Source organism: Vitis vinifera, chromosome 10 (assembly GCF_030704535.1).
Source record: "Vitis vinifera cultivar Pinot Noir 40024 chromosome 10, ASM3070453v1".
Lineage (NCBI taxonomy): Eukaryota > Viridiplantae > Streptophyta > Magnoliopsida > Vitales > Vitaceae > Vitis > Vitis vinifera.
This window is the reverse complement of record NC_081814.1, coordinates 4,942,041-4,953,321: the sequence shown is the minus strand read 5'-3', so window position 1 is coordinate 4,953,321 and position 11,281 is coordinate 4,942,041. Positions and strand designations below refer to the sequence as shown.

Below are 11,281 nucleotides of genomic sequence, written 5' to 3'. Positions count from 1 at the left end.
AGTGAGAGTATATGGTGTTATACAAATATTTAGATGTGGTCATCAGACTCATCACTCATTGATGGATTCAATCTGGGAGTGCAGTGGCTCCTATGCTGTTTTTAGGATGCATCATATTACAAGTGCCCTGTGAGCTTCTGGCAACTCAATGGCATGGACTATGGTTTGTCTATGGAAATCTTAAAGTTAATATGAAGTGATTACTTGAGAATTCTTCTGCAACTGTGAGCACAGAGTATGATTCATTCTTCATATAACTGAATGATATAAATTTGCTATGGTTCAGCAACCTATTATGGTTGCTTCGATAAGAAAGAAAAAATAATGGTAAGTGTTATTCACTCATAATTGAATTCCCAAATGGAAATTTGTTCCTAAAAACAAGGAGAAACTGGTTTTAAGTATGGTTCTCAAAAACTAATTTTTGATCATTGTTTTCAATAAACATTGCCATACAGAGATGGAAATGGTTTGCCCATGACATAGACCAGGATATCGAGTCCAGTGGATTGCCCTCACTCATAAATTACAATGTGCGTTCCTCTTCCCTACTCTGTTCGTACGTCTTTATTGTTATTTGTGATCATTTACATTTTAGGCATGTTGCAAAGTAAGGCAAAAGAAAAGTTTGTAACTGTGCATGACTGTAAGAGAAAGACAGTAGCTTCTTATTATCAAATTGAAATTCCAGGAACAATACATCAAGATGGTTATCTAGCCAGACATGAAAAAGAAAACTGAACATGATTCATGAACTTATTTCATTGACATTAAAGACAGGTAGCTTTTCCACTTAGTTTGCAGTCCCTGCAACACAAAGCCATTGACCAACAAAAAGTGCATCACAGTTGAGATTAGGGTTGATTGCACTGAAGGCTTTGGCAGTCATGTTGGACATCTGTGATATTGCAAAGCAAGTGTCTCCACTTCTTACACCAACTACTGAATCACACTGTGGAGTGGATTTCGCCTTTCCAAATACTGCTCATGACATGATTAAATGTTAAAAAAAACTAACAAAAAATAACAGAAATTGGAAGGTGTTGCACCTAGCTCAAGGTGATATTTATGGGAATGAATTCAATCTTCCTTTCAATCAAACTCAATTATGAAATCCATTACTTACCAGGGAGAAATCGGCCTTCAGCCATAGAGACGATGAGAAGAAAAGAGAGCATTAAAACCAAGTTAAGGAACATGGTTGTCATGTTGTTAGCCTTAGCCATCTTCTTTCTCTTCTTTTTTCTACTAGGGAAGGGGAAATTATCTTTCTCTCTTCTACAATCAACCTCCTCCAAACCTCTCCTATTTATAGCAAAAGGCCCATTGGAGACCAGTGAACAATCCAGAAAACATTGTTGTCAGACTTCTAAACAGATGCCGACCTTGTTAACAATGAATTCCACTGCCATTCCCCAAGCCAAATTTCGCGTTTTTGATTATTATATATATGGCGAATTAAACTAGAGAGAACAGCCGGAGCCAGAAAAGATTAATAAAAAACTCAATGCCTGATTGGAGCTGTGTAGGAGAGATTCAATTCTTTCCCAATTTCGTGAATTGTTGTAAGTTCATTGCCATAGATTCATGGACCATGATTCTGAAGAACCGACGCAATATGTTTATCATAATGTTCAGTGTGTCACATGCATAGTGCAAGAGTTAAGCGACATGATTTCAAATATTTCATTAACACAGCTAGAATCTTATCTCACATGATCATATATCTTCGATCACCCAAAATTTTTGTTTGACTTCCACATGAAATGGAGGAAGACGTCTTAATGGTTCATACTTCTGGTAAAGAAAATGATTATGGGGGGATAATCAGGCTGAAAAACAGAGCATATGATTGACTATGTACTTAAAAACATGATTGTTACAATTTTTTCCTAATCCAACTCATGAAAATCATGTTACTTTACATGAAATGTATAAAGAGAACAACCCTGTGGGCTTGAACTCTTCATCTCTAATACAATAGGCCATTTCTCCTTCAACAACCTCAGCCTTCTGTTCAGAAATGCCGCTTTCTCCTTAAAGCGCCTTTCTTTTGAGGAGAATTCAGCCACAGCTTGTTAGGCTGCCAATTCCCCAGGCATGTCTCCTCCAGTGAGCTTCCCACTTTGTTCAGTCTCCTCTGGTCTCCCAGAAGCTAGCCCTGTCCCCAGCAATTCAAGAACATCACTTTCTGAAAGCTTTCGTCCACCTCTTTACTTCTCTGATCATCCCCATTACCACTCCCGAACTCCAGAGCGCTGGGCGACGTCTGGCAATCCGGCAACTTCTCACTAGATAACATACTCTGCTGGCTAACATGAACATGTAGGAAGGCAGAGTTCTTCCACCTAACACCACGATCAATGTTGCCTTCCACAACAGCTACACTAGCTGCCATGCACACCCTGCTCAAATAACTCATCTTACCCTTTCCCTTTCCCTTTCTTAATAAAGTTATGTTTATGCCTTTGAATTATCTTGTTTGCAAGTGTGCCTGAGACAGACCCAGCATTGACCACATATATAGAGGAGTACCAGTGGCTGAGGCAAATGGTTTGGGAAAGAACAAAACCCCACCCATGGTTTCCAGTGATACCAGTGGCACAACCAATGGTTTTAGTGGTATTAGCTGCATCCATATTTTTGGTCAAGTTGGCTATGGATAAGTTTTACACGATTGAAAAAGAGAAATCTGAATTTAGTCAATCCATTGACGCAGATCATGTGTACATATCACTAATTTGAACCGCTTGGAAAGGGGCTCATAATCAGGGAACGGTACCACAGTACCACCCGTCGTGTCATCAATTTGTTTCTTATTTTATTTCGATGCTTAGAAAGAGAACAAGAAAGTGGTGAACTCGTACCCTTTTGGAATTCTATGCAGATATCACCAAATTTGGAGCAAACCATAAGATGAAGGAACAGAAAAAACAACGGTGCCCACAACAAAGGATGAAAAACCAGGGGCATCTGTCCCGGAAAATAAAATAAAATCAGGTGGTGGATGGACCACCTGATTTCCTTGTGTGAGTGGGGGAAGCCGGCAAGGGAGGGATCTCAGTTGCCCATGCGGCCAATGGTGCGCCAACAGATTTCCCTGCCTTTGCAAGACCTTGCTCTGGATATATGGAACCTTTTGCAGAAAATGATAACCGCTTGTTCTCCAGCGTAAACGACAACCATTTGTCAATTTTGTAATAAATTAACATTATATAAACTCTTTAACTATTAAATTAACACGTGGTTTTCATTTTAAGAAATCATTTACGATAAAGTGGCGTTCGTTTTTCTATTCATACGAGCATAAAATTAAAAATAAAATAAAACTTTATTCGATCTTTTATTAAGTAAGAAAATTTTTTATAAATTTATTTAAGCATTCAAAAACCTCTTAATGAATTTAAAAAGTAAAACTGATTTAGCCAAAACCAAATCAAACATATTTTAACTTGGGGTTCTCAATATCTTGCAATTTTTTAAAATGCAATGGCATTTTTTACTTGCCAGTACTTCAACCAAGGTAGCATCTGGGTTGGGCCACGACTGCAATTTGGGTGGATTGGTATCATCCAACTCAAACCCAACCGGAAATTTAGGAAAATGGGAACGACTAGTTTTAATATCCAGGTTGGACGTGGGCTGAATTTTCTAAACCTGAACTCAATTAAGATTGGCTCTGGGCCAAGGGTGTGGACAGTTAAGCCTAACCCAAACCTCTTTTAATATTTTAAAACATTTATAATATATATATATATAATTATATTTTTCTAGAAAGTTAAATAGATTGGTTTTGTTATTATCTCAAAATAACATGCTATTTTATTATTTAAATTTTAGTCTAAAAATTATAAAAATTAAAATTAAAAAAGATCTAATAGGAATGAATTGGGCTCGAATTGAAAATCTTGTGTTAGAAGTTAGATTGGATCAATTGGATTGAATGATTATTAATTCAGATTGGATTTGGGTTAATTGTAAACCCAACCCAAACCCACCCGAGTTGCATCTTCCAATAGCAATCCCAGTTAAGCTAAATTTTATGGCCTTTTAATTCGGAGGACGGTTAAGGCTATCAATTTACCAACTTTATGGTACACATGCTCTTGATTCATGTTTGGGAGTTACCGTATAATACATGCACTGTAAGCCATTTAGGTGGAAACAAAAAGTTTACAGAAATGAGAGTGCTAGGCGGATTGAATTTCAAATGCTTTGCGGGCCCCTCTATTTCCTACAGCTAGCTTTCATCCAAGTCGGGCAATAATGAGGCCAAGTTGCTGCAAGAAGCTGCCACAGCCGCAAAATAATCACTCCACCTAATGAAAACGGAAGACCTAGTTCAGTCTTGCTTTTCCATCCAGGGGTGAGGAAAAGGATGGGAGGAGGTCCACGCACAATTCGTACCCTAACCCCGCACATAAGGCAGATTTACAATTTGTGGGTCTCGAAGGGGTTAGTTATTGGAGAGACGTGTACTTTTACGGGTCAAATAATTTTAAGACTAATAGATCAAATTTAGCATCTTACATCCAGAAAGACATTTTATTTTCAGAAGAAACAAAATCACATTATCTACAGGTAGGTGGCAACTAGCCAAGTCTTTAGTCCTCAAATCATACAAGATTCATCTCACCTTTTCTTTTGTTTTACATGAAATGACGTTGCATTACCTCAAAAGTTTTCCATGGGTAGACATTGATATACGAAAATCAGTAGCAGTTCATATAAATTTCCATTCAATCAAAAACACTCAAGAACATCCTTCACTCTATACTGAGTCAACCCCTTCAACCTGCTGTCGAGCAAGGTATCTTTCCCTTCGCTCTTTCTGGAAAAGCAGAATAGAGTAGGATATGATGAAAACCATTTATATGAACAAAATTTTATGAGAAATATAATCAAATTCACAAGATGATTAGCTCACCCATTCATCTATGACAAGTCCTTCCCCAATAATCCTTGGACCTGCGTCTTCTGGTGGTTTCTTGCGAGCCTCAACTGCAGCCTCAGCCTCAGCCAACTGGCGCTTCAACTTATCCAGGGCCTTGACAGGATACAAAGGCGCAATCTCGTAAATGGGCATCCTCTCAGAAGGTAACAAATTTATTTAAAGTCCACAAGCAGAAGGACATGAAAGCAAAACCATGAATATCAACATAAAACCAACCAACAATAGTTACCGGACTAGGACGTTCCACATCAAGAAATACAACCCGCAGTATCTGCTCTACTGCCACCTGATCTTTCAGCTCATCAAACTGCAACAAGGAGAGCATCTAAGACACTCTTTGGCAGAAAAAATAAGAGGATCCATAAAGAGAAATATAATAATTGAAAGAAAGAGAGTTGTAGGAACATGCAATCAAATGATTGACAATGATTAGAAGAAATTATGATTTTAGTCTACTTTATCATGTTTCTTTTGGGAAGGTCACTATGTTGTAGAACAAAGACAGCCAAGCAACTCGAATCTAGCTGAAGCTAAAGCTTGATCCGGTTCATTCTCTAATTAATAATAGTAAAGCTTCTCTGCATCAGAAAGACTAGAGTTGCTACAGTCGAGACGCTGTAACCAAGATGTGTACAACATCAAGTATGGAATAAGAAAGCATATGTTCCGCGAAATGAGAGAAAGACCACTTGTCTATTGGTGGAAGCAGGTTGACAGCACTGACGTTCAGTTTTCTGATATGCAAAGAAGAAGCACAATTCTAAATGCATTGAACTTTAAAGCCACAAAAAATCAGAGTCCTAACATGGCACCCATAGATGTACATGAGCCTTTATCCCAACTACTTGAGATTGGCTGCATGAATCCTTATTCTTTTATTTTCTTTCAGTGATACATCCATGAAACAAAGGGTTGTTTCCCAGTGCCTCCATCCACATGTTCTTTAGCTAGCTTCTTTCCCTTTAGATACCTTGAACACAAACTAAGTCACTCATAAGTTCTATCGGTGCATTGATAGGATTTCATTGCAGCTGGCAGAACCAACTTAAACAACTTATCCCTATCTGTGCTAAATCTCTGTCATGTCAACCTTCTTGCAAATGCACTCACTTCATAGCATATTTTTCCACACACATTACCACCTATCCATCTTAACAATTCTCAGTTCAGCTATTCTTAGTTTTTTGGACAAGTTCCTTAACTGCCCAATTTGTGTCCCACAAAGTACAATTTTCCTTATAGCCTAAAAGTTTTTTTTCAACTCCTTTACAGGATATCCTATGATAACATAATATTCTCAATGTGTCTCCACTTCATCCTTCTCTACTTCTATGGGAGACACCAATCACTTCTTTGATCTATTAAGGGGGTTAAATATTTAAAACAACTAAAAATAATTTGACCCAATCAGGATGCACTCATCAAAGTCCAAAAGCTTACATGCTCAAGTCCATAAAGAGCAAATCACATCATAATACAATACCAACATCAAAAAATTGCAGAACATGTCTACAAAGATGTGGTTATATAAGACAACATAACAAGAATTAGAAGTAGCCAGCAAGGAAGGTACGCAACATACCATCTCAGGTACATAGTCCATTGGTCCTTTCACCTTTAGGCTCATGATTTTAAACTTAACCTTGCTCTTCTGTTCCATTGGTTTTTCATTGTTCTCCGGATGCTCCACAAATTTGAACACTAACAGATCAATCAAAAATCAAGAAGAGAAACATTAGATAATCAACTAAAAAAGAGCAGGGCAAAACAAGTGATATATATCGTCCCAAATGCCAAAAAGCATGAACCAAATAAAAAATGCAGAAGACCATACACAGGTGATTACCAGTTGCTATAAGACTCTCGCCAGGAGCAAGAATGGCCCCTGGAGGACGCATAAAACAGCTTTTAGGTGCTGTAGTTTGAAACTATAAAAGAAGAAACTAGTTAGATTGTTAAATCAAGTGAAAGAAATAATGCTGAAAAAGTTAATAAATCACATGAGGTGATATAACTTAATGTTAAAACATTAATACCAATTTCAGCTTTAAACCATAACACGAAAGTTAACATTTTCTATTAATAAATACCTATAAGCATTGGCGACTGAAAACAATAAAATTACCAAGAGAAGATAAATCACAAACTCTTTGTCCATACCTTAAAAGCTACATGAGACTTGCTCGTGTTTTTAATCCTAATGGCACTCCTGACTTGCTTGCCAGGTTCATCTTCAAAAGACAAAACATAGAAACATAAAGAACTAAACATCAAAGGATAAATAAATACAGCATGTAAAGCATGACTTGATACATTATATTAGAAGATGAATATTTCTGAAAGAAAAAGGAACAAAATGAACACCAGCATTCTTATAGAAACAATTTATACAGATAAATGTCATTTCTAACCTCCAGAAAGTCAAACTCAAAACACCACCATCTTTCTCTTCAAAAAACAACACCAGTAAGAAAAAATAAAGCAAATATAGAAACAAAGAAATATGCCCAAAGGAAATTGTCAAAATGAATTTGGATGTACATAAGTGAAATTTTCGAAGGCCCCATGTAGTATCTGGTATATAGCTTTTCCCTGGTTCACTTTCTTTAGACCCTGTATGCATTTTTCTACTTTTTTGCACAGTATTTCATTACCCAATAACAAGTGAAAAGAAAGAAAAAAAAGGAAAAACCATAATGGTGCACATTGAGAACTTCTCAAACAGAACTTTGTTTTGTAAGGGAAAATTTCTATTAAATAGAAGTAGACAAATCACAGCTTTTTTAGCAGTTGAAACAAGTCCCTAAATCTACCATAGCAACATTTTGTTTTCATGGGTTTAGCTCCAGTTCATTCTAATTCTCAGGTACCAAACGCACCCTCAGAGTTTTAAGTAAGTACACTGACATTAATCTTCTCTTGTAAGAGCTTTATCTTTAAAATTCTATCCCCGAAATACATTATTACAAAATGTCATGGCTAGAAAAAAAAAATACGTGTGTAAAGTTTCCATTTTTCAGAGTGAAGTGAAGTAATTATGTATCTGTGAATAGACATCAGCAGTGGGAAATAATAATCCATTTCTATTTCTGCAATATCGCTCTTTCTCTGCCATAAAGCTTCTTATTTCTCTCTTATAATTTGTCATCAGCCTCTCAGAACTACCATCATAGGAAACAACTATCCACATTCAAAAGGTTAAATTTGATGTAATCACCAAAATTGAGCCCAAAAAGGGTAAAATGAACCCCCAAATCAATTAGATCGAACGAAAATAGTCACACCCAAGACTAGAAAAGCACGAGTCAACAACGCAAAAGAACGAACAACCAAGAAAAGTCGTACATGGAAAGTAGAGCTTATTCGACGGATCAAGGCGAAGACGACGTCGTGTCGGAAGAAGAGATCTCGCCACGGAAGAAACTGAGCCGGAAGGATGGAGATTCGATCCCTCGACCTGCATGTTACTTTGATTGTGGTGATGCTGAAGATGAGAACTGTGTGACGTAGAAGAAGAAGACATCGTGATGGTGTTGTTTCCCCGAAACGGCAACTTGAAGAAACCCCACACCTTGCCGTCGGAGTGTGATCTTTGGTCAGGTACAGCCATTTCCTTCTGCAGCTGGAGCTGATACAGTTCAGACTTCGCCAGTGGGTCTCAGATCATCGGAGATTAGCGAGTTGTCACCGGAGCCCTTGCAAAGAGGTTTTGTAACTGTACGGCGTCGTTTCGCAATTCTTCCCTTGTCTATACATGCATCTGCTGCTCTCACGCTGTAACTTTCGCTGTTGGCTCGGTTTTAGGAAAGAGCGATAAGCTACTTTTGCGACAGGGCGGACTTCTCGGACGATATTAAATTGGATTTGAGTGAAGGAGGTGAAGTCCGCACAATTTCAATAGATTAGTTGGTGGGGGGACAGTACGAAAAACGACGTCGTGTGGAGGAGTGCGCAAAGGCAACTGAAGTCTTTCAAAAACGTGTTGACGCGAGGATATTGACTTTGGGATAAAGTGGGAGCAGTTTGATTTTTCTCATAAGAGCGCTCCACTAAATAAGGTGGGCTTTGTGGTGAATTAATTAATACTAATTAGTTTTAAATTAATTAATCCATTCATAATAAGGATGATAATACTAGGAGAATAAAGTTCACCCAAAAAAAATTGGTAGTTTGACCACTTTGAAAGATTATTGTTTAATACCATTCACTTGATTCTGAATTTTTCCTTAAAATCTTAATGGTTAGTGCATAGTTGTAAAATTCTGGCATAGGTTCTAAATGCAATTACTCCTTAGTTACTGCGTGTCACCCACATAATTTATTTTGCCTTAATTGATACTTTTTTTCACTTTCTTGCCTCCAATATAATTTACATCACAAGACAGGGTCGATATCTAAATCATTGTGTTCCCATTAGAGATGATACAGTCTGCATAGGTTTTATTATCCCTACTGGATTTTTCTTGTTTTAATAAGTTTTGGTTTCCACGATGGTTGAAATGATTGACCCGTCCATTACCAAATGTGGTGCCTCCATAAAGTTGTGGCTGGACGCTTGGAGTAGGGTTGGGTCCCATTGGTTTCTATGTGGTATGAGGATGGGCGTTGCCATTTAAAGAGCATATCTCTTGGCAAATCCCAACTCATTTATGGTTGGGTTCCACTTCCACCTGTTCAAGCTTGGTAGTGGGCCGATACTTGGAATAATGTTTGGATGAAATCTGGGAGGTGTGTGCATAAAGTGATGCTCAGGATGTCATTGTAGTTCTATACAAGAATAAGGGTCCCTGGGCAATGGAATAAAGTATATATGAATCTTCTAATTGTTTAAAAAATTTATGATTAACTTAATCATCTTCTGAGAGCTGAGGACTGAGGACTGAGGCCTCCCTTTTTTTTATTAACCATAGGGTGGGGGTTGGCTTTGCTGCTTGGTACATAGGACACAACCTAGGCTACTCAGGTGTATGCCAGTGTGGCCATAATTATATTCACAGTGGCGAGCCAAAAGTGAAGATAAGTCTTGTGAACCCTGTCACAGGAATAAATTCATCAAGCACAAAAGACTAGTATGAATTCTTCAATCTCCTGGTCTCCATACACATGATGACATTAAGGAAAGAGATCTCATGGCTTAATCTATTACTGCCCCTCCAAATTTGAAAAAACCCAGATTGTGTTTGAATTACAAAAACAGAAAATCTCAAAATTGGAACTCAGAATCATCCCACTTAAGTACTGCGGACTCCAGATTCTGCTCCCTCTTGAGCTTATCCTTCACGAACCAGTCACATACCTTCCCAGCATTCAACTCCTCAATTGAACATCCTTCTTGTTCCGCTATCACTCTCAGTAAATTCAAAGACGATATCTGCATATACCCAGTTCAACGTATTCAATTTTGGTTGAAGTAGAAGAGAGAGCAGGGTGTTGATAAGTACATACCGTGAGCCTACATAGAAACCTTTCGTGAGTACTGAGACCTGACATTTCAACTAAACCTGCTTCTTCCAGAGTCAAGAAGCTTCTTCTTTCTGTCCTTTTCTCATCTCCTTCTCCACTACTCACCCTCACAGCAACCTTTCTTCTATCAGCAACCTTACCTGGTGGAAAACTGGTTCGTAATTTCATTACCCGTTTCGGAATCCTACAAGGGTTGGAAAGAAATGGCGGTTGATAAGAGGTTTTACAAGGCTTGATTGAATTCATGGTTGGTAGTCTGTAAAAAGAATTGAGAAGGAGAGGCTTGGTTGAATTCATAGATTGGTTAAGGCTTTCTCGTGTGTGGTGGAGGTGGAGATGAAGATCCAGAATGTGGATTGGGTACTGTCCGACCCATGATTGAATGGTGTGAGAGTTTGAGGCATGGAGTGCGTACCCCTGAACTGGGTCGAACACTGGCCCTTAAACAGCTTTTCCTCCAAATAAATAAGTGGCCCAGGCCCAATCAAAACAGCATATCACAGAAGGGTATCTTTCATGATTTCATCCCCATCTCGACTTTATCAAACAATAATAATTAAATAATGGAAATCGTTTAGAGGGCATGCCGGGTGTAGCATAAATCGAGGAAAGATTTTTAGGCACCCGCGGTTTAGAAATAGATTGAGCCTTGGGAGAAACATTGGGTCTGCCTGGGAGTCAAATCTTGCCTGACAACTATATTAATATTAATTTACCCACAAAAAAATCTGAGACTCCAGAATTATTTTCCATGCATTTGTAGCCTATTTTCCTTCCCAAAATTCATGTTTATGCGAACAAACTCGAAGAAAACACGATTCTGGCTCAATAAAAAGGCATATAATCCAACCATTTCATTCCCAT

The 11,281-nt window shown here is 38.0% G+C and overlaps 2 protein-coding genes and 1 long non-coding RNA gene across 3 annotated transcripts; all 3 read right to left on the bottom strand.

The window, feature by feature from the left end:
* Positions 1-647: 647 nt before the first annotated feature.
* LOC132254487 (uncharacterized) lies at positions 648-3,252 on the bottom strand. Its single transcript, XR_009466769.1, has 2 exons — positions 1,127-3,252; positions 648-981 (listed from the first exon to the last, which is right to left on the bottom strand). It is a non-coding gene; the product is annotated as an uncharacterized LOC132254487 (long non-coding RNA).
* Positions 3,253-4,517: 1,265 nt separating this feature from the next.
* Positions 4,518-9,046, bottom strand: LOC100251685 (vesicle-associated protein 4-2). The gene is made up of 7 exons (XM_002275142.4): positions 8,300-9,046; positions 7,115-7,185; positions 6,801-6,882; positions 6,537-6,655; positions 5,184-5,261; positions 4,928-5,047; positions 4,518-4,831 (listed from the first exon to the last, which is right to left on the bottom strand). The coding sequence occupies exons 1-7, from the start codon at positions 8,562-8,564 to the stop codon at positions 4,772-4,774; spliced, it is 795 nt and encodes a 264-aa protein (XP_002275178.2). The 5' UTR covers positions 8,565-9,046; the 3' UTR covers positions 4,518-4,771.
* A 919-nt stretch (positions 9,047-9,965) lies between these two features.
* LOC104878183 (uncharacterized) lies at positions 9,966-11,011 on the bottom strand. The gene is made up of 2 exons (XM_010648053.3): positions 10,400-11,011; positions 9,966-10,325 (listed from the first exon to the last, which is right to left on the bottom strand). The coding sequence occupies exons 1-2, from the start codon at positions 10,712-10,714 to the stop codon at positions 10,158-10,160; spliced, it is 483 nt and encodes a 160-aa protein (XP_010646355.1). The 5' UTR covers positions 10,715-11,011; the 3' UTR covers positions 9,966-10,157.
* Positions 11,012-11,281: the final 270 nt, after the last annotated feature.

Coding starts and splice junctions, on each gene's coding strand:
- LOC100251685 (XM_002275142.4), bottom strand. CDS start 8,564: ATGGCTGTACCTGACCAAAGATCACACTCCGACGGCAAGGTGTGGGGT. Junction 6,656..6,800: donor CGAGAGTCTTATAGCAACTG/GTAATCACCTGT, acceptor TTGATCTGTTAG/TGTTCAAATTTGTGGAGCAT. Junction 5,262..6,536: donor TGGACTATGTACCTGAGATG/GTATGTTGCGTA, acceptor TCCTTGTTGCAG/TTTGATGAGCTGAAAGATCA.
- LOC104878183 (XM_010648053.3), bottom strand. CDS start 10,714: ATGAATTCAACCAAGCCTCTCCTTCTCAATTCTTTTTACAGACTACCA. Junction 10,326..10,399: donor GGTTTCTATGTAGGCTCACG/GTATGTACTTAT, acceptor GGGTATATGCAG/ATATCGTCTTTGAATTTACT.